At 39.2% G+C, this 25,074-nt stretch overlaps 4 protein-coding genes across 5 annotated transcripts; all 4 read left to right on the forward strand.

The window, feature by feature from the left end:
* The first annotated feature begins 308 nt into the window (after positions 1 to 308).
* LOC138584600 (transmembrane protein 176A-like) lies at positions 309 to 4,683 on the forward strand. 2 transcript variants are annotated; one of them, XM_069656869.1, is made up of 7 exons: positions 309 to 431; positions 1,331 to 1,525; positions 1,859 to 1,972; positions 2,496 to 2,552; positions 2,653 to 2,862; positions 3,337 to 3,459; positions 4,242 to 4,683. In XM_069656869.1, exons 2-7 carry the CDS (start codon positions 1,349 to 1,351, stop codon positions 4,305 to 4,307), a joined length of 747 nt encoding a protein of 248 aa, XP_069512970.1. In that variant the 5' UTR covers positions 309 to 431; positions 1,331 to 1,348; the 3' UTR covers positions 4,308 to 4,683. The 2 variants fall into 2 exon arrangements, with proteins under 2 accessions (XP_069512970.1, XP_069512971.1); XM_069656870.1 differs by having other exon boundaries at positions 309 to 398.
* A 1,527-nt stretch (positions 4,684 to 6,210) lies between these two features.
* On the forward strand, positions 6,211 to 12,309 carry LOC138584534 (transmembrane protein 176B-like). The gene is made up of 7 exons (XM_069656799.1): positions 6,211 to 6,260; positions 7,916 to 8,110; positions 8,304 to 8,411; positions 8,743 to 8,799; positions 8,907 to 9,113; positions 10,965 to 11,087; positions 11,663 to 12,309. Exons 2-7 carry the CDS (start codon positions 7,934 to 7,936, stop codon positions 11,726 to 11,728), a joined length of 738 nt encoding a protein of 245 aa, XP_069512900.1. The 5' UTR covers positions 6,211 to 6,260; positions 7,916 to 7,933; the 3' UTR covers positions 11,729 to 12,309.
* Positions 12,310 to 13,965: 1,656 nt separating this feature from the next.
* LOC138584230 (membrane-spanning 4-domains subfamily A member 8-like) lies at positions 13,966 to 15,398 on the forward strand. Its single transcript, XM_069656406.1, has 5 exons — positions 13,966 to 14,354; positions 14,455 to 14,565; positions 14,721 to 14,777; positions 14,991 to 15,136; positions 15,389 to 15,398. The coding sequence occupies exons 1-5, from the start codon at positions 14,265 to 14,267 to the stop codon at positions 15,396 to 15,398; spliced, it is 414 nt and encodes a 137-aa protein (XP_069512507.1). The 5' UTR covers positions 13,966 to 14,264.
* A 2,944-nt stretch (positions 15,399 to 18,342) lies between these two features.
* On the forward strand, positions 18,343 to 24,201 carry LOC138584247 (membrane-spanning 4-domains subfamily A member 4A-like). The gene is made up of 7 exons (XM_069656435.1): positions 18,343 to 18,386; positions 19,451 to 19,630; positions 19,714 to 19,824; positions 20,400 to 20,456; positions 21,953 to 22,108; positions 23,553 to 23,669; positions 23,906 to 24,201. The coding sequence occupies exons 2-7, from the start codon at positions 19,460 to 19,462 to the stop codon at positions 23,972 to 23,974; spliced, it is 681 nt and encodes a 226-aa protein (XP_069512536.1). The 5' UTR covers positions 18,343 to 18,386; positions 19,451 to 19,459; the 3' UTR covers positions 23,975 to 24,201.
* Positions 24,202 to 25,074: the final 873 nt, after the last annotated feature.

Consider the following 25,074-nt stretch of genomic DNA (forward strand, 5'->3'; position numbering starts at 1 on the left):
AGTGGGTTAAAAAACACTCATTCAGAATGCAACTGAGGTTAACTGAACATATTGTAAGACCACATTTGACATAAAAAAATACACAAAGGGGGCTGTAATTGCGCTGCGACAACTGTGTTTTGACAAGGCAATGTAACTTTTCTGAGCAATCCTTATTTTGTCTCTGAACTATTTCCAAGGCCAAAAATGTATTTTGACGCTTAGTGAATGCAATGTAGCTTCCGACCACCAGTGGCAGCACCGAGCACAATACTGCTGAGGTGGCAGCACTCCTGTCCGCGAGTTAGAACGACGTTGTTTTCCTGGAATTTACATGTCGTACTTTTTTCAAAACGCCCATACAGCTCATCTGACTAATCAGTGCTTCTGCTGCTTCAAATCGACTTTTATTCCTTCTGGTAGGTCTCGGAAAACTCCTGCAACAATCCTCCGTATGTGTTCTTTCTGAATGTCTTTAAATGTTTATATGCCAACTCTGCTAAAGCACAAATAGCTTAGGGACTGTAAAAACGAACTACGACTGTAGTTCAAGGCTACTAATTGAGGTTGATACCATTTTACAATATATATTTGAGTTACTTCAATCAGTATCATATGATTCCAGAGAAATCAGAGAACAGCTGTGTTTAGGCCTGATGTAATGTTGTGCTTTTTCATACGTGTAGCAAAAAAAGCGCAGTTTAAAAACCAGTTTACCTCAGTGTTTGTTGACAGGCAGAGGAAGTGGAGTAAAAGTTTGGTCTAATTAGGTTTGTTGGTCGAAATGCTATGGCTGGCAGCTAAAAGTAAAATTTAATGTACAATTTAACTCCAAACAAAGAAATATGACATACATCATGATTGCAGGCTTTGTCATTACCTGAGTTAACTCTGACACCTTCTTATGCGCTGTTACCAAAACTGGTCACAGACTTAATAGACAGAGAGAGACAGGCAGTCAGACAAACACAGCGCAGCAACCACAATAACATGACTGTAAGACGTATAACAGCAATGGCAACCAAAATAATAATGGAAATATAACTGAGGGTTGTAATAGTAGCAGGTAGAGTCAACCACGGCGGCAGGTTGTCCTCAACAACTATCCCCAGGGACCTGTGAGACAAGAAAGCACAAAAACTCCATGAGCTCAGTGCATCGAGTCCCCGACAGTCTTCGCTTATAGCAGCATAACTAGGGGCTGAGCCAAGGCCAGCCTGAGCCAGCAGTTTGTTTTTTATTGGAAATCATAATGATGAGGATGAAATACTTTAACTTTAAGATTCATCTAGCATTAAGTTTAAATTGAATAAATCAGACGATTTTAACTTTACTCTCTTGTCTCTTTCAGTCTACAGGAGCAGTCAGGATGTCTGTGACCAAGACCAAGGTTGATGGGGCCACTGTGCTCACTTTGACCTCTGACCCCAAAAGTTCTTGTCCACCACTTTGCCAAATCGTCAAGGCCCTTTGTTACAGCCCCGCGTGCTGCACCATGTCCCAGAACCTGAAGAGGATCCAGGGAACATCTCAATCAGTACTGGGGGTAGGTTAAGACCATATATACTTTAAGTTTCTCCCTTTACTTAAGCCTTTAAGTTAATGTTACAATGCATTTTTAAAAAATGTAGTTTGTATGTGTGATTTCTCCGCTTAATTGAGACTTAAGTTTTGAGACTATACATATACTGTCTATGTAGTTAAGCTGCATTTGGGTAAAAACATGAAACTTTGAGAAAAACTGGTCCAATAACAGAATTTCCTGCACAACTGTGTAGCTCTACTTTTTACTTGACCAGTTACACCTGTTAACTCCAGTTTTACTGTTCAGGTGTTGGTTGTTTATACAGTTGCTCATAGTGTTTTTGGTCCTCCACAGGCTCTGCAAATCATGGTTGGTTTGCTGAACATCGGTCTTGGAGGGATCCTCACTGGAAATGCTCCTTGGTGGAATACATATGACTATCTGTTTTCTTTCTGGTTAGGAGGAATGGTAAGATAGTACTGTATTGTTTAATGTTCTTTTGTCTGATGGGACAGTCAAGATACACATGCAGTTACCACATGCACTGAAAGCAACGTTAACAACACAGACTAACACATGTTTCACATAGTGTCCCATACACAGGGCAGAATCCATGATGCTAGTCACACCGTCAAGTTCCTGCAGCAACAAAACACACCAACAGTAGGATGAATCCACCTTCAGGCTGAAGTTTGCCCTGGTACTTTGTCCCTGTTTTATCAGGTCCTGCTGCAGGTCCAAAAGAGTAATACAGGGTTTAACTCAGCTGCTTTCGGAAATAAGGGATAAATTAAGCTCTTTACTCTATTAGGGCTCAACCTGAATATCTGACTATTCTAATATTCATACATTTTTTAATTTGTGATGCAAACATCAAAGCTCTGGAGGCCAATAAATGACTTTAAAATATGATGCTGACCATTTTAATGGAAACTGTACATGAATATGAGTTTTAAGTTTACGCTTAAAGATTTGTTTGTCTTTTCTTTAGTTCATTTTATTTGGTGCCATGTGCATCGTGTCTGAGAAGCGGCCCATTCCATGCCTGGTGAGTAGTTCCGCTTAATTCCCTTGTGTGTAATGCATGCTGTTTTGGCCTGCGGTGCTTTTATGTTCTGGTAAACAAACTGACAAGTCTTGTTTTTCAGGTCATCCTCAATGTGGTTTTGAATCTAACCGGAATTGCTTTTGCCGTCGCAGCCATCGTGCTCTACAGCATCAATATGGCAACCACTTCTCAGTGGTGGATGTGTAGTGATGACGATTACTATGACTACAGCTCACATGATGACAAAACTCCATCTCCCGAGGAGAAGATGATGATGGAGAAATGCTTGGAGAGCAAAGGACTGGTTCAGGTAAGTGTGTAAAAAAGTTAAAACACAAGTTGTGTAACAGATGTCTGAAAAACAGGCAGCTCTAATAAATTAACAGACATCATGTTAAAGTTTCCCTCTGTGATCCTTTTTCTAATGAAGTTTATTATGAAGAAACTCTGAAGATGAGTTTACAGCAGGCTTCAATTGAGAATTAATAAATATAATAAAATAAATGTGTCTGTAAATTAACCGTACATTGACAATAAGTTGATCAATAAGATTTTTGCTAATCAATATATAATGTATATAATATAATATATATATATATTTTATTTCCTTTGGTGAGTTCAGTGTGCGTCCATAATAATATAGTTGCAGCTGTACATAAAGTGAAATTATGTATTGAAAAAATACATGCATTTAAAGGGTCAAGTAAGAGCACATTTTACTTAAAGATTTTAAAGGTAACACTGTTTTTTGTGCTTGTGTGTGTGTCTCTGTGTGTCCCAACAGATGCTTATGACAAGCATATATGCTGTTCTGATTGTCCTGTCCGTCCTGGAGCTCTGCATCGTCATCAGCTCTGCTGTTTTGGGGATCAAATCTCTGAGAAGAAGTGCAAAGAGCGAAAATGAGGTAGAGTAAACCTGTTATTTCCGTATGAAAGGCTGACTGATCACAGGCCCTCATTAGCTCTAGGTTAGCACTAAAACTTCAATATGAACGACTTAAAGCAAATAAAGACTTTGTTACATTTTTAAAGGAGATCAATTCAGAAAGCTATAATCTCACTTTGGCAAACTTTTCGGACTCCACTTTTGAGTTGCTGATTTGAAATCTTATTTCCATGTTCATTCAGAACTCCATGTCGGTGCATTATTTACATCTTTGTTGGTTTCTGAATTTACAGTGAATATCAATTAAAAGAGTTAGTTCAAACAATAAAAGCAAAACTGCTGGTTTGCTACCTGGAGGAAGCCAGACTACCTGTTTCCCCCCTGTACCTGTTTTCAAGGCTTTATGCCTAGTTAATCACCTGCTGGCTGTAGCTTCATATTTAGCATAAACACATAGAAAGTGTAATTAATGTGTAACTCTCAGTAAGAAAGGGAATTATCTTATTTCTTAAAATGTCAAACTATTAAGACACTCTTTAATACTTTTCTTTTATTGACACGAACGCACAATGTAGTTTTGCCGTTTCCTGCGTAGTTATAATTTATTTTTTTCTTATTATTGTTATATTCAGAATGTGCCTAAAATCAAAACGTAAACATGCTTACGAAAATGTACATATATTTGTCTTCAGCTGCAAAATTAATGAGTGTATGCACTGTGTGAAAATGTGCTATTCTTTAAGATCTGAGTATGTCTGCACCTTTTTATGCGATTTATTGGAGTGTTTGTTTCTCTTTCAGAGCCCTGAGGACCCAGAGAGCTACAAAAAACTGCTGGATGAGGTCACCAGTAACCCTCCAGCCTAAATGAAAACCTCTGCTTTGTGCTAATGGCTATCAGGCCCTATAATCACGTGCAATTATAGCTTTGACTCCACTCACTGTAACGGCAGTGGTTTACATACATACAGCTGCCAAACATCTGGGTTTTTTAACTTCAAGTTTCTTAAAATATCTGCACTTTTAGATCATTTTAATAATGATATGCACTATATTATATATGCTGCCTTCATTTTCATTCTGTTTTTGCTTTGTTAAAAGAATATCTTATTTTTTATGAGGAACGTGCCTTGAGGTCAGTCTGTTTGTAGCTTTAACGAAGGTTCGTGCATGTGTGTGTCACATTGATGGACTTATGGGGTTATTCTCTGCTACTTTACGTTATTAAGACATTCCAAAAATAAAGGTATCAAACTGACTGAATGGTTGGACTGTAGTTTGTAGGCTGTCATCTATTTACGGATCATATTTATTGCTAACACAAGTGGTTTTTATACATTTTATATGGTTTCATGTCACACCAGCTTGAGCTGCACAATTAATAGAATATTAATCCTGATTACGATTCTGACTTCCCAACTGATGGACAGCGATATTGACATTTAAAGCGCTTGTAGAAAACCTGCCTAATCTGGGCCCGATCAGACAGGATGCGTTTTAGCAGCTGGGGGCGGCTTTTTTGTCATTGTTTTCAATGAGAGGCTTTTTGCGCGCTGCGTTTGCATTGCAGAGCGCCTCGCGTTTTTCCGCTCTGTGCGCCTCGCGTTTTTGAAGAAACGCTCCGAGCGCCTCGAGTTAAAAAAACTTCAACTCAAAGCAGAAAAGCGCCCGACGTCATGGCCGTTTTTTCTCATGTTCCAATCGGATGAAAGGAGAGGCGGGCCTTTTGTCAGTTTACAATATAATGGTTAGGTTAATGACAGCTATGATTCGGTGGTTGCCATAACAACAGTAGAAAAAAAAAAAGGCGCAGTGAGCTGCTCTTTTTTTAACCGTAGGTGCACCTCGTGTTTTACAGCCTGCAAAGCGCGTTCTGTCAGATCGGGCCCTCTATCAGCCACTCCTCCAGGGGGCGATGGAGAGATTTGGCCTCACTTTTCGGGTGTCTTTTCATGCAGCGGCAGTTCAGGTGTCTTGGTTGAACAAGTGACCATATGTTGTCTGTCAAGGTTGTCGGTCATCCAGGTCACAGTAATTCTAAACTTAATCAAAAAGGCCATCGACACAAGAGGGTACTAACAACTCTCAGTGATACTGGGTTCACAGCTCAGGCTAACAACTCACCCTCGACTACACATCTATTAGCATACTAATAATGACCTCGTCATGTTAACTACCGACTTTCAGCCGAGTGCGTCTGTGGTTGTCATGGTTACAGCAGCTGTTGAACACGGGAAGAGAAAACGTAGCTCTCCTTGTGAATGCCTCTTTGTTGTTTTTCATTACGATCTCACCGTATACTTACCTGTAACGTCTTTTAAGTGTTTGTGCAAACGTGTCATGTAGGCAACAAATGCTCAGTAGTGTTTTGAACGCTGCTTGTTGCGCTAAAACAGTGAGAGAGCGAGTCACTCGGTAAGCCTAAACGCTGGTCCCCTGTAACAGCTCGTCAACATTTACAGAAAGTATAATTGAACATTTTAACATTTTTAAAGCTCCTTAGAGAGGTGGGTTTGTGCAGAGTTGATTTGAACTCGACACCTAAAAATCTAAACTCACTAAACTTCTGGTCACGGCCCTGCATGTCACTGCCACCCTTTCTTTTGTTTTAGCTTGTAAGAACAGAAAGTTAAAAAAAAAGGCAGAGTATTCACAATTATGTTTGTGCTTAGAGTGAAGTTCGTCTACAGTTCCCAGGTGGAGGGAGGTACTGCCGGAACAAGGTGGAACTTCCCCCTCCGCCCCCTCAGGTGCAGTGGGACAGGTTTTGTCAGGTTGAGCAAAGTTACTTTTGGTTTTGCCTCTACTAGACACAAACAGGTAAGTTCTTATACCGTGTTTGAAAGAATACTTGTTTATACAGCCATATGAATACATATTAGCCCATCATTGTTGTGTTTCCAGTCCTGGAATAATATCTAAGTGAATGTATCTATTTAAGCCTTTCAGTGCACAACAACTTTGTTAAAGAAAAAATTAGGAACATGTTTCGATTTTGGCTGCTCCTTTGGCCAAAACACTACGTCTTATCTCTCTGCAGATCCTGTTCAGTCAATGCTTGTGTAGTATTCTCTAATGAGAAATCTCCCGTTTCCTTTAACTCTCTAATGTCCTACTCAGTGTGAAACTTTGCCAGTGAACTGCTGTAAAGTGCTTTGTTGGAATCTGAGCCGGTGGCAGCGATGACTGGCTTTAAAAGTAACTGTGAAGAAAAAGTCAAACTTCGCCCTGATGCTCTGGTTTGCTTTTGTAGGTCAATAGAGGCACCAGTATTACATTGATGCATCTATATAGTTTTGAAAGTAGTTCAAAACTCATAGCACTTATAAATGATGAATGTTGCAGATTTTAATTTGCCAGAGGGCAGGTTAACTTCTTGGGGAAAAAAGGGCCAAAAAAACAACCTGTGCAAGATCCAAAATGGCGCTTCAGGGCTGCTCGCAGGTAATGTGTTCAAGCTCAGTTATCTGATATAAACCTGATGTAATCACTGTTAAGAAAAGCTCCATCCACGCCCATCATGAGACACTATAAATCTTCCTACAGCATTATTTACTACACTGACACTTATTTGCAGAATTTGTGGAGTGGTAACTTTAAAGCTCCTGTGAGGAGTTTTTCACTGGTTATGAAACAGACTGAAATTAATTTGGATTACTCTATATGATCTACAAAAGCAAACCAGACCATCAGTGACAAGATTGATTATTTCTGTAGTTGTTTTTAATGCCTGAAACTGCTGGCGGTGGGTAGGTGTCAGATGAAGTGATTAACTGCACGCTGCCTTTGTTTACATTTTCCAGGGCAAAAATTTAAAGTGAGTGATACATATGACTGTTCAATTTCTATGTTTCTATTTCTATAAATATTTGAAATTTGCGCCATAGCTGTGGAGAAAGTTGTACAAACGGAACGGCCCAGCGAGAGTCGCTGGAGTGAAATACTACTGTTTTTCGCTGCAGGCAGCGGCTCTGCTAGATGACGCGTTTTACGGAGGTTTTCCAGGGCTCATTGGAGAAGTGGATAGCATCCTCCAAAGGCACAGAGCGAAATTGCATTTTTTCCTACTATAATGGCATTAGCTCCTAGGACTGAGGTTGAAAATTGTTGAACTGGCCCTCTAAACATGTACAGGACAAAAGTACGGATTTGTCAATAGGGGTGCCAAAATCAACACAAACCGAAAGTTCCTCACAGGAGCTTTAACTTCAGTTACAATCACATGTCAAGGTGTTTGTGTTGGTAAAAAAAAACCAGGACATTTGTTTAAGCAATTCCCACATATCATGATGCTCAGCCCTCTAAATAGTTTGCATCATTTTTTTTGCTCTACAGTGGAAATAATGTTCTGCACATCAGTTTTAACAGCTTTTTTTTTAGCTATTTGTTTCAGCAAATATTAAGTTTGAAGTTAAAGAACGAGCATGAGTACCCTGATTCAGCAGATTTTAAATCCACTCTCTTGTCTCTTTCAGTCTACAGCAGCAGGCAGGATGTCGGTGACCATGAGCAAGGCTGATGGGGTCACTGTGCTCACTTTGACCTCTGACCCCCAAAGTTTTTGTCCTCCAATTTGCCAAATCCTCAAAGGCCTTTGCATCAGCCCCATGTGCGGCACTGTGTCCCAGAAACTGGAGAGGATCCAGGGAAATTATCAGTCAATGCTGGGGGTGAGTTACAATTTATAATGTGTACATAGAAGAGCTCTATTTCTAAACACCATGAAACTGTGAGAGAAAGATCCGTTAACAGTCTGTTGAGTATTGCAGAGTAGCTCTCCACTTAACTTTGACAGTGTCACCTGGGTACTGTAGTTTCACTGTACAGGTGTTTGTTGTTCACACTGTGTTTCCTCCCCTTCAGGCTCTGCAAATCATGATCGGGTTGGTCAACATCGGCCTCGGAGCGATCCTCTACAATGTCAATATTTTTCACTGGTATCCCATGTGTCCTTTTTGGTCAGGTGGATTGGTAAGCAAGCTAATGTTGTCTTTTTTCTTTAACAAATTCACATCTGAATGTGGAGGAGATCCAGTCTCGAAACACACTCTGAGCTCACTTTAAAGATGTAGAATAAAGAACTAATAAATCTCTTGGGATTTCCTCAGTTGATGCAAAGAATCAGTCCAGCTAAAACAAAATAAAGCCGATTTTTTTTTAACTCCAAGAGAGTCGTACATCTTCTCTCTGGCTTATTGCGTCATTTCAGTGTAATTGATGTATTTTAAAAGGATTTTTTTGTTAATAAAATGTAATGTTTATGTGAAAGAATGGATGTTTAAACTTTTTGTCTTTTCTTTAGTTCATTTTATGTGGTGCCATGTGCATCGTGTCTGAGAAGCACCCCAGTCCATGTGTGGTGAGTTATCTTCATGTCAGCTCTCATTTTATATCCACTCTTATTCCAGTTTCTGTTTTGTTTTTTTATGCGTCTTTGTGCATTAACTGACAAGTCTTGTTTTTCAGGTCATCCTCAATGCGATTCTGAATCTAGCAGGAGCTGCTTTTGCCATCACAGCCTTCACATTCTACATGGTCGACGTGACAAACATCTTGGGGTTGGGGACATGTAATTCTAATAACTACTACGGTTACACATCACACAATTGGCCTTCTTCTCCTGAGGAGGAGTTAACGATGGACAAATGCTTGGAGGGCCAAGCACTGACTCTGGTCAGTTTTTTCTTTAAGTAAATAACCAATCAGATGTCCCCATGACTGGAATTGAATTGAATTGATTTTATTTGACATGGACGATGCATTTTAACATAGTTCCAGTACAGAGCACGAAACCGATGCGAGTTTACAGCTTTCGCTAATTTACAACTCCTGTCCCTAGTTCCCTTAACATATACAACTTAATAAAAAATAAAGCATTCAGTCTCATATGCACACAGACCTACAGATATGAAAGAACAGTTAAAAATATATGCCATAATATAACAGCTCACAAATACTATACAATGATACAAATAAGTCATTTAAAATAAAGCTCTGGTTTGCTTCGAGTCAGCATTTAACCTTTGATGTGAAAGATTTTATATCAGAGATTAAAACCTTTATGTTGGTATGTTGATGCTTGTGAAATAGAGCAGCTGATGGAGAGTTCAACTATTATTATATTAACATAGAAAGCTGCCTGTGAGCCAAATTGCCAGTGCTCCGTGGGCTTTTAGTATCTCTCTTGACCACCTTATCCTTTTATCCAGGTATCAAGAGTTTTTAATCAAGTTATTAAGTTTGTTTATTTGTATCTCCACTTATAGTATTCCTTATTTTAGCTTGCTTGTATAACTGATTTGTTGTATTAAAACAAAAACACACATCATTACTGAAATGGAGCAATTTGATAACAGCTTCGAGCTGAAGCCTGTGGCTGAGGACTATGGGCGGGCCGCATGAATCAGCCAGCTATGGCTATGAAGCTAGGCTATGTGCTCCTAAGCGTAGCTAGCGGTTATTGGCCATAGACGGTATAAATAATGTATGAGCTAGTTTAACTTCGTGTTTCCCACAGTGGAGATTCTGTTTGTGAAGGTGACTGACTGCAGGTGTTTATTTATCAGAGCAAACAAGTAGCGGACTCGCTACTCGCTTACTCGCTCGCCCGGTGAGATAGCGGTGGGTGAACGACACGTAACGGGGAACTTAAAATAACCGATCTTCTCATCACTACGGTCCGCTGTAATCTCTCCGGGGAAAAGCCAACTCCTATATACTGGCCGACGATTAAATAAATGTTTGATAAACACTGAACAGGCTAACAAGCCAGCTAAAGCGAGCACAGCATATCTGTAACTTAGTGCTAAAAATATTTCAATACAATAACACTAGCATTTAACTCACTGAAAAGCTGGAGCTCAGACTTCTTTTGCACGGCCATAAAGTTCCATAAATCCCACAGAGAGAGATTATTTGTCCAAACTCTGAGTGAAAAAATCAAAAGCCCAAAAGGCTCCAACAACACAAACAGGTGAAGTTAAGCTCAGTGACTGTGTCTGTGTTGTCGTCTAGCTAGCAAACAGCCAGCAGGATCCACCTGTCAATCAAGTAAATCGGCCCCTATAATTTAAGGCTTAATATAATTAAAACAGATGTGTAGAAAAAATCACCCCCCATACAGTTTTCTTGAACAGTAACATTTGCTATTTATAACCTGGCTGTAAACATATTTATTTCTGCTGTAAAAACTGGCATTTCCCATCTGGGCTCATGTTATTTCTTGTTTTCTGGAGCCAGCCTCAAGTGGCCACTCGAGGAACTGCAGGTTTTTGCACTTCCGCCTTGGCTTAAGTTTTCAATACTGGGGGTTACCGCTTGATAAATCCCCATTAGGCCTCATCTAAAATGTCTAAATGTACAGCAGAAATAAACAGTTGACTTGCTGAACTTTATAGTCTTTAGTGTCATCTCATAATTATGACATCTTCTCTGGTAATGAGATATTTAGTCCTAATTTCGAGATAATGTTTTCTGTTTCTTGAAGTTAGTTTTGTTAACACTGTTTCTTTTGTGTCCCATCAGAACCTTTTGAGAAGCATGTATGCTGTTCAGATTGTCCTGTCGCTCCTGGAGCTTGCCGTCACAATCATCTCTGCTGTTTTGGGGATCGGTGGTCTGCATATCAAAGAGGAGGAACAGAACAAGGTAGAGTAAACGTGTACACATTAAAGGCTGTCTCGACACAAATAATGTCTTTATTATCCCATTTGTTGACTGAGTGCAGCTACGAACATCGTTCCAATTTGTCGGTGCCGAGTTTGATAAACAGACTGAATGATTAATATATACAATAAAGACCTAACGACCGTAACATCATCACAGTTTACTAAGCCTGTCTCTGGCGCGTGTGTGACGTCAGACGGTGACACAGCATTAAAGAGACCGAAAGGAGTATGCTCCACTGGCAATGGGAAAAAGGACCATCTGTATTTCTAAGCGGGTATTCCGGGGTCTGAAAAACCCACGTCAACGCGCTTATTTTGGTGGGAAAGGATTAGAAGCAAGTCTTTATACTAAGCTAATCGCCTGCTGACTGTAGCTTCGTATAAATCCTCTCTTTTAACTCTTGGTAAGATAGTCAAAGTGTTTTGTAATTTGTGGTCTACAATCTACAACAAATCTTAATACACAAATTAAGTATTTTGCTGCTAAATTATATTTTATTTTCTCTAAGTTGATGAGTGAAAAGTGTTTATTTGTTAATCTATGTTCTTTTTTAGAGCCCTGATGAACAAGGGTGCTACAAACCACTGCTGGAGGAAGTCACCAGTAACCCTGCAGTCTAAATGAAAATCTGCTTTGTGCTTTTAGTTACCAAAACCTGCAGTCCTGTGCACTTGTACCATTTATGCCATATGTTATGTAACCACTGATTTATGCAAATTCAGCTGCCAAACTTCTGAGTCTTTTCTTACAATTTGCAAATGTTAGATTTGTTTGGTCATTCATTCCCGGTTACGTCTTTGTTTTTCACAGAACATAATCAATCACACCATTGAAGCATGACTTCTTATTTCTCTGGAGAAGCGTAACATTCACAGACCAGGATACTTATTATTTTCATCGGCCCCTCAGTCCTGTGTGTTTGGTGTGACTTCTTTTCTGGCTGCAAATTTCCTTGTAAATTGCACAATCACACTGGGCCTGTTTAAACTTGATCATCACCCTGAAAACATTTCCTGCTAAGCTGTTGTTTATTGTTCCTCCCATTTGTGCAGCGAGGTTCATCACCTTTCACATTCTTGCAATTTGAATCTTAATTTTTTTTTAACTTTTTGGGTGGAATTATGATAAATTTTATATTCATTCAGTTCACTGAATTGTAGGAATGTATTTACTGGATTTCAATAAATTTAAAAAAATTAAAGCTTTTTTTATTATTTCAACTATATGTTAATACAACTTTTACTGTACTTGATGCATAAAGGATTGTTCATTTTAAAAAGCTGCTTTATAAAATAACTAAATTCAAAATGACAAACCTGACTCTCCCCTGACCTGCCAATCATCCTCTTCTTTAAATAAGTATTAAAGTAACAATGTCAAAGTTTTTCATTTAAGTCACTATCTCTTGGTGCTGGTTTAGCTTAGCGGTTAAATCAGCGATCACATTCAGAGTGTATAGTCCTTGATGCGGCGGCCGGGGGTTCAACTACTGCCCTTGGCCCTTTGCCGCATGTCATCCCCACTCTCTTCCCCGACTTTCCGCCACTGTTCTCTCACTAATGAAGGCATGAAAAGTCACTGTCTATCACTGAATGAGGTAACACAATGGTGATTGAGCCTATGGCCCACTGATGAAAGCCTTTGCAGTATATTGTATTTTTATGGACTGGGTGTCTGTGGCGACTTTCGCGGAAAAAAATCACAAGCAGCGCCCAGTTAGTGACGTGTTTTCCATCACCCAGCAGTGGTTGGTCTGCCAGAGAGGGTAGGCGGAGCTAAGCGGCTGCACTTTCGGTCTGTAATCTACTATGGCTGAACAAACAAAGAAAAGACGATGACTACAGATACAACTTAAAAAAATAAATGAAAATCCAAAGAAAAGAAACAAATTCGACGCTCAGATGAAGGCAAACAGTCTACAAATCAAAGCGAGGAAAATCAAAAGTTAGAACCATGCCAAAGACAGCCAGCATTAGACGTCTGGTAAAATTGGGACGAGCGGTCCTTGTAGCTACCAGTCACTGCATACAGTTTTTTACTAGTTGGAGGCCCACAAGAGCACAAATATTAGAAATTTCGATGTTGTATCTTTGACATGCTGATACATGAGTGAATTTGAGAATATAAAACAGCTTCAATGCTATTACCTTTGATGCTGTTCTTAAAAGGACACAATCGTTGATGTTTTTCTGTGGCAGAGGTCTGACCGCTACGTTCAGCACAACTTATAACTAGCTCTATGTGAGAATTGTACGGAGCCACTGTAGTCCCAAAAGGTGAAAATGTTTATTCGCACAAGATAATTACTTTCTTTTTTTCAACTTTTGGGACTTGGGGGCTCCGTAATATTGGGCTTTTATTCTGAAAACAAAATGTGAGTAATGGGAAGTGACATTTTTGTGGGTTCGAAATGAACAGAGGCTGCTGGCAGAGGAGCGCGACTGTAGCACCGCAGCATCACACCATCAACAGGTGAGTTCACTGCATGAACACGCATCGCGATGCTGCGTAGAGAGAGCATGTTGACTGAGCTCTGACTCGCTGTTACTGACAGTTTTTTAATGTTGGCGAAATGTAACAATACAATTATGTTTCTGTCGTCCGTGAAAGAAAGGTGAGTACTTAAAGGCAGAACAAAATATTATTGTTTCTAACGTCTTTGTAAGAGGTTTAATAGATTCATATGAATGATATAAAAGTTTAACATAAGGCAGCTCCTTCTGAAAATCTTCTCATGCAGGTATTAAACTGAAACAAACAATGCTTTTACTTTGGCAGCAAAGCGTCAGCAGCATAGCTCGAAGTTACTGAATAAAAACAAGAACAATGCGTACAATCTCACTGCCTTAAAGCACAACCACAGCTGTAATACATGCATATTTGACTTTGATAGGATTGTTGAACGATACCAGTGACTCTCTGTTTACTTTGCCGGGTGCTAAGACTTTCACTCACTGACCCATTCTGCTGAAAAACACAGACACACACCTGCAAAACAAAATTAGCCAGTTAAGGGCTTTAGCCTCAGGTCAAAAGTGCTAGTTTCTAAGAGCACAGACTCGATCAAGGATTCTATCACTTAAAAACCTGAGAAGTCTTTTTATTTCCTGTTTCAGGTGTCTGCAGGACAGAGAAGAAGCATCTCACAGTCAGAGCATGTCTCCTGCACGGTGCCAAATCCTGAAGGCCTTCTGTTCGGTGTTTGATGGGCTGATGCTGCAGTCTAGTTTCACCACAGCTCTTGGGGTGAGGAGAAGATATTTAGATACACGTATTCCCATATATCTCTTAATTAACTGCTTATCAGTATACAAAAAGAGATTGAACTGTTTTGAATCTTTTACAGACTTTGCAGATCATGGTGGGCCTGGTCAACATTGGACTCGGTCCGGGGCGAACAAGCTTAATTCCTGGTGATTTGACCAGCTTGGGAGCTGCTTACTGGCTGGGTGCTGTGGTAAAAATAATATCCTGTCATTAATATTACCTTGATAATATATTACTGTAATTTGTCATGTTTAATAGCTCAATAATAACTTAATAACTTAATAATTCCTGGTAATACAACTGCTACAATACTTTAATTTGAGCTTTCTGCTGATCTCTAATCAGTTCACTGTAACTGGAATCATGTCCATTTTGGCCGGACAAATCCCGTCTCGCTTCTTGGTAAGTAGAGAACACAGTTAACTAATCACATAAAATATGTAATGTACTGTTAAACATCTTAATTATAATGTAAATACAGTCAATTTCCTCGTTTGTGCACATATACCTGCTGAATCAAGCTGATTCTGAGTCTGAAATAGGATCATTTGTTTTCTACAATTAAACACTGCTTGAACTGAACTTAATTTATACTAAAGGTATCTTTCCTCTCAGGTGGGCTTCACTGTGTTCATGAACATCGCTGCAGCAATCTTTGCCATCACTGGCATCGTGCTGTACGGCATAGACCTGCGAGATGCTTCCCTCCTCTGGCTGTGTGATCGCAGCAGAAGCAGTGCTCGCCATTATCGTGAGGACAAGTGCAGGAGTGTGGCGCTCCGAGCACAGGCAAGCATGCTTCTGAAGTTAAACTCAAAAACACGATCAGTGGTGGAGGAAGTATTTAGGGGTTTGTTTTATATCAAATATTAATACCACACTGTAAAAAATATTATTTGAGAAGTAAAAGTCCTGCATTGAAATGTTACTTATCAAAAAAACTAAACTAAACTTCACTAAATTTAAAGCCTGTTTTTCTAATAACATTGATCTCTTAATTTCTGATCCCTCAGACTTTGTTGATGTCCATAGACACCACGCTGATCGCCCTGGCTTTGCTTCAGCTCTTTGTCAGTGTTATCCTTGCGGTTCTGGGCATCATGGCTTTGATCAGTGAGGGGATAAAGGGAAAGGTATCGACCAGGAAACTATGCACACGTGTCCACATGTATGAGATGAAAGCTGGGTGTTGTATTCAGAAAGATGGAGACAAGTATGAGCAGTACAAGCAGCTGGATTAGCAACAGTATAGTTCTGATCTGATTTATTGCCAAGTGGATTTGTCTTATATTACAGTGTAAAAACAGTCTGTCTTAATGAAAGAAGTAAGTTAACTCAATCCTCAAAGAAATTAGACGTAACTCATCCGGATGAATAAGCAGTGACTCAGAAATGATTATTGTTGTACTTGTTGATACTCATTTTAAGAACACTAAGTTGCAGTAATGGATTACTTAGACTTAGACTTAGACTCAACTTTATTGATCCCTTTGGGATGACTCCCTCTGGGAAATTCAGTCTCCAGCAGCTTATACAGTACAATACAATAGGAAAGAATCAGCACACAGAGGGTAAAAAATAAAGATCAAAATATATATATCTATCTATATAGATATATATATATAAAAAGTACAAAATTAGATAAAATATATAAAATTTACACTCTTAGAAAATATACAAGTAAACAGTGGGTAATTGACCTGGTATTTAGTTCGATTAAACTAAATTAGGTTATTGCACTGTGGTTGAGTACAGTTAGTTACATTAACTTATGATGTCTAAGAAGTGCGGTAGCTGGCAGCCTAAGGTAACGTTAATTGATGTGAGGGTGGCGGCTGCAGTGGCGAACATGACGGTGCGTGTCTGTTGGAAAAAAACCCCCACACAATTTTCATATAAATATTAATATAAAATATTAGCAGTAATTAAATCCAATGTAATGAGGTGTCTCATCTGTCCAAGTGAGTTTTAACATCTGATGTTGATTTGAGGACACTGGGTCACATGACACGGAAGCTATTGAAACATTTTTCTATAAATAGTAGAAAAAAAATGTATTAAAAGTGTCTTATACACATGGTATTTCTTTTGTGTTAATGCAACTTAAACGGTTTAAGGTCATCAGTTTCCTCAATTGAAATGAGAAGACATAGGAGAGTTTTAAGTTAAGATAAACAACTTATCTAAATTCATCTAACTTAATTGATAAGTTCAAAATACGCATTTAAAGTTCATTACACTGAATGGAATGGGTACTCTTTACTCAAGTTATTTAAGTTACCTTAACAATAAGTAAAAGAGTTGGTTTCTTCAAATGGTTTGAGCTGAACTAACTCATCAGGTTTTACAGTGTACTTGGAAACATTACGCGCTCACATCTTTCAAAAAAGTACAGCTGACTCAAATAACACGTTCATTCTAAACACACAATCATTTCACATGACTTGACACAGTTTAGTTCTTTTACTTACTTTTCCCAAGGTGATCGGTTTCCTAACTGTTTTTAAGTAAACTTAACTTGTTAGAATTCACAGTGTAGGGAAAATATCAAAGTAGGAAAAGAATGTAATAGGGTAAAACTGTACAAATTAGTTATTTAAACGTGTTATAGTTGTATTTCTGGTGAAGTCACTTTTGTCTCTGTTCATACAGGGTGGCAAAGATGTAGAAGATGAGCAGCCACAGATGAAGGAAGTCCTCCTGACCAGTCCTGGTGCTTAAAGTCGTTTCTACAAACTACCAACTAACCACGACTTTTTCTACTACTACTACGAACTGTTACTTTTCTACTTCTCTTCTACCTGTCGATGCTATGATGGCTACGAAAGAGCAGCTCATTCATGTCAAACTTTTGCTTTAAACACCCTTTGCTAAAAGTATTTAAACTGCTTTATAAATGACACTTCCATTAAAGCACTTTATCATTTAATCTTTTTGTGAAATATTCTTAAACTGAAGTTGCTTCAATAAAAACATGTAATGGTGAAAAAAGACACCACAGAACTCAATTTAATTAAATTCACCCGAGTTGTATGAAGGAGAAAAGATGCGTCAAAATGTTACAGGTTCTTCGGAACGTGTAGGTGTTTAAGTTTTAAGTGCACTGACCTTTTAAAGCACCACAATGTGCTCTATGGCTTTTATGGCAGTTAGAGTTAATGGAAAAAGTGATCTCATACAACATGGAGGATGTAAACAACACTTACCACATTATTATAAACACTGAGCACACTGAGCACACTGAGCGTTACGCCACCTTGTGCTATCACTGTGGCAGCTGACTGTATTCAAGATGCTGTACCTGAGAAAATAAGAAGGTTGAAGGTATGTGACTGTAATACCATACTCTTGTCAACAAGCAGATTTCTTCACCCTTTTTTCTCTAAGGTGTGCAATGAAACCCAAATACAGCACCACATGAGTTTCAATATTTTTCAGTAATTTAACAAGAGAAGCACTTTCAACATATCCATGGATGGATGTTGAGAAAGGATTAGAAATAAAACGTGTATTAGTGCTAGTGGTGCAAACATTTCAGGTACATTTTTTTTTCATTAAAAGTTGTTAGCTAGCAGTAGATATCCAGCTAAATAGCCTTTTTAAATAAAAAGCAAGACATTTAAAAAGGGGGGAAATTGCACATTTGTTTAGTAGCTATCTGAGTAGTCTATCAGTAGTCTATCCTCCAAAACTAGTATCAGTAGTCTATCCTCCAAAACTGGTAATGCTCATGCTCACCAGTAGTGTTGTACAAATGAGTGGCATAACTAAGTGGTCTGTGTATAGTGACAATAGCCTACCTGGTTATGTGTACACATAATAATAGGCTACTTAAATTAAATTGTGATGTTTCCACTTTTGATCAAGTAAAGAATACAACGACCTTTTTTTCTTCTCCATAATAAATCTTAAAAGATAATAATTCGCTTTTATTTTGAAGAAATAAACAGGAAGTGTCAGATCGGCAAAGCAGACAGTTGCGTTTACAAGGAGTGTGCTGCCACGAACAAGGTGAGTTATCTACCCCCTAAAACACAGAATATAGTTATTTTGATGAAATATGACATTATTTGATAACTACTTCTCAATGAGACAACCTCTGTGCTCTGAAGATTTGATAAATTATCGACTCGTCATGTTGTTTACAGTCTGCAATAGCGGGGCAGAGTAATAGAAAGTAAGGATGTTATCCACATTTTAAGTATTTTATTTAATTAGATTTAACTATTTGCGATATTTAGCAATTGTATGTGTTAAAGTGTGTTTTTGTGTGGTCATTAGACATTAAAGACCGTGATTCATAATTTCGTGAGAGTTTCAGGATGGGGGCTTGACTAAACAAGGAAGTGATTTCTGGGAAACTCGTATCACATAACATATAACAGCTGTGATGTGGTCGATGATTTTATCCAAGTGCTTTCTTTTTTCTTTACTGAATTCATGACTCTCAGTTGCTTTCTTCTTCAGTAAACACAACGTAGGCAGGGATGTGTTAATCTAAAGCAAGTGGACCATGTTTAGAGTTAGTTTATTGGACGTTATAACGTACTCCTGGAACGAATAAGGCAATAGTAGCAGCAATCTAGGGCTGCTGCTAATGATTATTTTCATTATCAAAACATCTGATGATTATAATCGATTAATCAATTTGTCTTCAAATTGTGTTTTATGCAGCCAACAACCCCCAAATATCCAGTTTCTTATGAAATTAATTAGGAAAAAGTAAATAATCATCACATTTGGAAAGTTAAAGCCTTTGAGCAAGAGGCGGGGTACACCCTGGACTGATCGCCAGTCAATCACAGGGCTGACATAAGACATACAGTGTTGTCCACAGCTGCCACCAAAGTCCTCATAGTGGCTTTAAAATAAACAAAAAGTAATGACAAATAATAACCTGTCTGATTTGCAACTTCTCATCAGTTTTTTTTAACACTTTGTTGGGCATGATCTCTTTAGGTCTGCTCATTAATTCATTTTCACATAGCATTTTACCTTGCTGCTGTAATGCTGTGGTTTCCAAACAGTCCTTATAGGTACTCCATCTATCCACACATCACTGTGTCCTGCTCCAGGTGTCAGACATGTCAGTCACTGTTGTCAAAGACAAAGGAGTGACTGTGATCACTGTGGCGACGGACAAGAAGAGCTTGCTGCCCCCGGTGTGTCAGATCCTCAAGGCTCTGTGCTACGTTCCCTCATGCCGCTCCGCGTACAAAGTGACGATGCAGACCAGCGTGACTGCAGTCCTCGGGGTTAGAGAAGTTAAAATATTATTATTCATATATAGCGTTAAAGTGGTGGTCCTGATTGATTTCATTGTTTTCAATCTTTACAGACAATACAGATCATGGTGGGCCTGGTCACTATTGGACTCGGGCCTGGACGAGTTAGCCAGCATCCTGAGGATTTTAGCCACTTGGGAGTGGCTTACTGGCTGGGTGGAGTGGTAAGAGCAAATTAATCTGTAGTTTAACTTTACTGTAGAGTGCAAAGGCAAAAGTAGGAATGTTTTATGTTTTTTTAGCTAAACAGACACAATTACCACAACTTTTACAAATGCAAGTAGTGATTTAGTTTGATTTTTTTCCCTCTCGTTATCGATTCTGTTACCTGGATTTTGTTATTGGCTGATGCAGAGCCGTCACCTGATACCAGTGTGATAAAATAACGTACATATTGTTGGAGGAAAAACACTGAATGTTCACATTTTGCTAGCTTTGATTAACATTACACTCTCAGCTAGCACTGCAACATGGTTAATGTTATCTTTACAAGATAATTTACCTCAAACCAGTTGATTTTGCGGGAGGCTTATACATTATGGTGCGTTGACTTGCACGCTTGATTATGCAATACCGCCTTTTAGACAGAGGCCTGAAGTGATACTGGAAAATGACCCACAGATAAATTCCTGCTTTTACAAAGATGTTTACTTTCTCTATCTTGTAAAAAATAAAATGTATATTTAAGTGTTTATAATTGTAATGAATTTCACTGCTCTGTGTGCTTTCCTCCCTTCAGTGCCTCGTGTCTGGACTCCTCTCGGTTCTCGCCGGCCGGTTCCCCTCTGTTTACTTGGTAAGTAAAGCACAAAGCCTTTTTGAAACATGCACTCTTCTATGACAGTTGTGATTTAAGTGCAACAAGTCTGGTTCATGATTGAATAACACCCTGGTCACTATCTTGTGTAGTAAAGCCTTCTAAGATCACTATGATAATAGGTTTTAGATGAATAAAGCACAAAACACTGTGAAAGACCCATGTTATGGGATTGACAGTTTTTGTTTGACCCAGAGAGCAGAACAAGAACGCAGTGTACCAGCTGAAGAGGTTTAATGACGCTTATAGTTACAAAAAGCAAATCTGTGGCTGAGGGGCGGATAAGAAGTGGGCAGGCGGTGAGTGGCTGAGTAGAACAGGAGAGCAGCAGGCTACACATGAGAAACAATATATTAAGCACAAGAATATTCTGACTGGCCTTAGTGTTGGACCACATAGGTAGACTGAACGATCTGGCGATGAGTGACTGAAGGACCAGGGTCTTTGATGCTGTGATGCTGATGACTTGATGAGGAACAGGTGAGCAGGCTGAAGCAGCAGGAGCTGGTAATTAGTGGAGCAGGTGAGGACGCCTAGAGACAAGGGAAGGGAACACAGGAGAAACACTTGCAGCCAAGGCACAGGCCATGACAACGCAGGTTTAAGTTGATGAGGTAATTCTCACATCAGATTAATCACAAACCTGTCTTCCCCTCGCAGTCTGCTTAACAACAGTAATAATGTGACCATCAATCTCTTCTTATATTTTTACTTTTCATGTTAGATATTGTTAAACAGGGAGCAGGTTTTTCTAGCATACACACTTTCATTATCCCACTCTGACAAAGAAACAGGAGACAGGGCAGTCAAAATCAAGCTACGGTATCCAAAAGACGTGTGGCAAAAGGCAACGTAAAAAGGCAAACAGGGTCAGAATCAGAGGTCATACACGAGAGCTAGGAACAAAAATGCTGGAACGCGACACAAGGGTACAAACAAACTAGCAACGAGACAGGGGCAGACAGGGGGTAAAATACATGAGGTAATGAGGGTGATGAGACACAGCTGGGGAGAGCACAATCAGGAGCAGGTGAGCACACGACGGGGGAGAGACAGGGGTGAGTGATTTCAAAATAAAACAGGAAGTACCAGACAAGACACATGAGGAAAAAATAAAAGAAAACTTAACCTAACGGGCAGGCATGACATTATTAAATCTGAAATAGCTTTTCTCAGCACAGAACTTCATTTCATACATAAAGACAGTCTCGTAAATAAGGGTCAATGTCAAATAGAACCAAAGGTTACTTAATTGTACAGGATTCAGCATGATTTAATACAAAGTTAATGTTATAGACATTCTCAGTGTGTCACAAAATGTTTAAAATTGTGTGAAAAAAAATTGGTTGGATACTTTAAAAATCTATCGTACTCTTGCTTGTTTGTAAAACGTTGATTACCCAGCTTTGTGACTAAAACAGAAGGAAATGTATAAAAACGTGAAGTCAAAAGAATAACAAAACGCTTCTTCTCAGGTGGGCTTAGCTGTGCTCATGAACGTGGTGGGATCTGTTGTTTCCATCGTTGGCATCGTGCGATACAGCATCGACCTGAGTGAAACCATTACAAACAATTTGTGTGGCTGGGAAGCACACAGTTACACCTGTGATTATGTGGCAGACTATTTCAGGGTAAGCAAACTTTTTAAGTGTAAAGCTGGTTTCTAGATCTGTCTCTCTTATACTGCCACATCAGTAAAAACAGAGAAACAATGTTTTTACTAATCTGTTAACAATTGTAAATGTACACTTTTTGCCACTGGTGTCATGAAAGTATCCTTAACCTTTAAAACAGATGGCCACTGTAGTCTAAGCAAATGTTACTACTAGAGGAGGTGATGGAGCTTTTGTCTGGAACTATTTTCAGCTGCAGATTTATACATGTTCACCAACTGGAGGACAATGAATGTGGGATTTAATCAAAATAAATCACTGTGGTTTAGTACATTGTAACAAAGGAACATGTCATGTTACACATTAATGTATTGTTAACAACTTATGGGCAACAATGGAGTTTTATGGCACAAAGGAATCATCAGAAAAAGATACGATTATTTATAGATATATAACATGCTTTGGATAAATAAATACATTGTTGTACATTAGGGCCTGTGTACACTAACAGCGCTTTTTCGCTTGAACGTAATTTCAGAGCGCCTCTCACTGGGGCTTAGTGTTGCTAGGTTATGAACGTTGCCTGGCGGCACTTCGGCTTCCCTTCGTAGTTACCGTTAAATCTGACAAAGAAAACATAAAAACAAGAGAGAGGAATCGTGTCCTGGCTTTAGCAGCAGCTCCACACCTGGAAATTTTACCCTCGGAAAAACTAAAGGACTAGCTTCTCCTCCGCCATTGTTGTTCACAAAGTTTATATTGGAATACCTTCCCCTCTTGATTTTGATTGGTCGGTGAGTGAGAAGTGACATTGACGAGCGTGGCAGTCAGTCAATTTCAAGACAGTCTGCCCCTGAAATTTTCCAGACTTGCCCTTTCAAACATGTCCCTCACAGCGGGAGGTTTTCCCTGTCCGATGAGGCAGGACATGGCATAAAAAGTACGCTGCGTTCCCAGCAACTGGTGAACAGTTTCATCGTCTGGCTGCTCCCGAATCTCTTAATCTCTCCAGTCTGCAGACATCTTTGCTACAGTCCTCTTCTTCAACCTCGGGTGTTTTTAATCATCCTGTTTTATGTCGCTCTCCTGGTTTGGCATCGGTCACCCCGCCTACTTGCTCTTGGTGAATGTTCTTGACTTGCTGCGGTCACACACTGGCTCACCCTGACTTCCTGTGGACATTTTACTAGGAGGCTGACAGGTAAAAGTCTCCATAAAGTCAGGGTGAAAAATTCAGCTGTTTGCGTTCTCACATGCAGCCCATCCAGACAATGTGGGGATATTTTCAGGAGTGCTGAGCATGTGTGAAAGAGGCTATAAAGTCCTTAAGTGACTTTCACTCCTTCACAGTGCAGGATACTCTGTATATCCATGTATTACAGCGTTAAAACGTACAAGTGTATTTAAAAATCCTCTGCTAGTCACATTAAATTGTCTCTTTGTTATTTCTTGTCTGTATCAGCGTTTGTTGACAGGCATGGACATCACGCTGATCGTCCTGACTGTTCTCCACCTGTGTGTCTGCATCAGCTTTGCTGTTCTGGGCATCAAGGCTCTGATCAACAGGAAGAAGGAAAAGGTATGAGTCAACACAAAAAAGATCACAATCCTAGTTTAACAGCTGTAAAAAGTACATGTAAAAGTATTCCTACCAATATCAGAAGCCTTATTAGTACTGGTATTGTCGTAGTAGGCGAACAGTTTTAGCGTCATCAGCTGGTAACACCTATTTAAGGTGTCATGTTGAATAAAAAGAGATCCAGTAAAGACTCTGTGTTGTTGCTTCATGATTTTTCTTGTGTTGTGTGTCTGCAGGACCTCGGGGATGTTGAGATCTACCACCCAGACTTGAAGGAAGCCCTCCTGACCAGTCCTTGTGCTTAGAATCAGTTCATCCAGACACTAACATGTAGCTGTGTGATCAGCAACGCATTTTTTCAATCCTTTAACATATATCAGCTTAAGCAATAATCACAACGGCTTTTCTTCACAAAGACCATTTTATGCATGCACTTTAACGGGGATTCGGAATATATTTTAAAACTGTTTTCTATCAGCTTGAATTCTGTTTTAAAGCTAAAGAATAAAAAGAGGTAAAAAAGTCGCTCAAAGACAATGTTTTCGCTTCGTCATTGGTGAGAGAGACGTCTCTAAATCTGTGTTTAAAAAGGAAAAGTATTTGCATAGTTAGATAACACGTAAGTGGGCAATATGGGATTTCCTATGATTTCGCTCAGGTAACTCTCACACCTATAACGCTAAAATTTGGACTGTCAGGGTCGTTCAAGTTCAAGGAGGAGGGATCCCAAACCACAACGTGGAACAACGTTTAGTTTCTACAAGTGAGTTTGTGCAGCTGCTTCACTGCCGTGTTTTGTAACTTCTTTTGAAGAGCTCGAGAGACGTTTACTTGCAGATTTCATGTATTTGTGCTCAATATGAAGCTACAGCTAAGCAGCCTGTTAGCTTAGCTTTTTTATTCTAATTCATCAGTTACATCCTGCTTTTTAAAATGTCAGATTATTTCATGAAAAGTGACCATGACAGTTTCCTGGATCCCAAAGTGATGAGGAGAAATAGCTTTGAATTTGCATTGAAGAGAAGCAAATCACTCCTTTTTAGAAGCTGGAAACAGACACTTTTGATTGGATTTATTACTTTAAATTATAATTATTCCAATTGGCTATTGGCAAACCCTATTTTTTTGTCTGCTAACATCATTTTCTAGACAAAACAACTTTTATTTCCCTTTAATTTGCTTCCCTTTTTCGGGGCTTTGACGCTGCAGAGCGCTTGTAAGTCATCAGTTTGTGGTTGTGACCCTTTTATTTTGGAGAAATGAACAGCACAGTCAGGAAGTATCATTTTCAATGCTGCCAACTGAACACTGTCCTAGTTAAAGAGAGTGTTTGTACAACCAGGCGTGTTCTCTAAACAAACAGAGGACTCTGATCATATGAATTATTCCAGAAACAACTCTGAAG

The sequence above is a fragment of the Semicossyphus pulcher genome, unplaced genomic scaffold, assembly GCF_022749685.1.
Source record: "Semicossyphus pulcher isolate SPU_LCO1_2020_fin unplaced genomic scaffold, fSemPul1.0.p SCAF_9, whole genome shotgun sequence".
Lineage (NCBI taxonomy): Eukaryota > Metazoa > Chordata > Actinopteri > Labriformes > Labridae > Semicossyphus > Semicossyphus pulcher.

What these genes read in the sequence shown, in the direction of transcription:
- LOC138584230 (XM_069656406.1), top strand. Translation starts at nt 14,265, where the DNA reads ATGTCTCCTGCACGGTGCCAAATCCTGAAGGCCTTCTGTTCGGTGTTT. An exon ending in GTTTCACCACAGCTCTTGGG is followed by an intron (nt 14,355 to 14,454) that starts GTGAGGAGAAGA and finishes AATCTTTTACAG; the next exon opens with ACTTTGCAGATCATGGTGGG. An exon ending in AAATCCCGTCTCGCTTCTTG is followed by an intron (nt 14,778 to 14,990) that starts GTAAGTAGAGAA and finishes CTTTCCTCTCAG; the next exon opens with GTGGGCTTCACTGTGTTCAT.
- LOC138584600 (XM_069656869.1), top strand. Translation starts at nt 1,349, where the DNA reads ATGTCTGTGACCAAGACCAAGGTTGATGGGGCCACTGTGCTCACTTTG. An exon ending in CATCTCAATCAGTACTGGGG is followed by an intron (nt 1,526 to 1,858) that starts GTAGGTTAAGAC and finishes GGTCCTCCACAG; the next exon opens with GCTCTGCAAATCATGGTTGG. An exon ending in AGCGGCCCATTCCATGCCTG is followed by an intron (nt 2,553 to 2,652) that starts GTGAGTAGTTCC and finishes CTTGTTTTTCAG; the next exon opens with GTCATCCTCAATGTGGTTTT.
- LOC138584534 (XM_069656799.1), top strand. Translation starts at nt 7,934, where the DNA reads ATGTCGGTGACCATGAGCAAGGCTGATGGGGTCACTGTGCTCACTTTG. An exon ending in AGGGCCAAGCACTGACTCTG is followed by an intron (nt 9,114 to 10,964) that starts GTCAGTTTTTTC and finishes GTGTCCCATCAG; the next exon opens with AACCTTTTGAGAAGCATGTA. An exon ending in AAGAGGAGGAACAGAACAAG is followed by an intron (nt 11,088 to 11,662) that starts GTAGAGTAAACG and finishes GTTCTTTTTTAG; the next exon opens with AGCCCTGATGAACAAGGGTG.
- LOC138584247 (XM_069656435.1), top strand. Translation starts at nt 19,460, where the DNA reads ATGTCAGTCACTGTTGTCAAAGACAAAGGAGTGACTGTGATCACTGTG. An exon ending in ATGTGGCAGACTATTTCAGG is followed by an intron (nt 22,109 to 23,552) that starts GTAAGCAAACTT and finishes TGTCTGTATCAG; the next exon opens with CGTTTGTTGACAGGCATGGA. An exon ending in TCAACAGGAAGAAGGAAAAG is followed by an intron (nt 23,670 to 23,905) that starts GTATGAGTCAAC and finishes GTGTGTCTGCAG; the next exon opens with GACCTCGGGGATGTTGAGAT.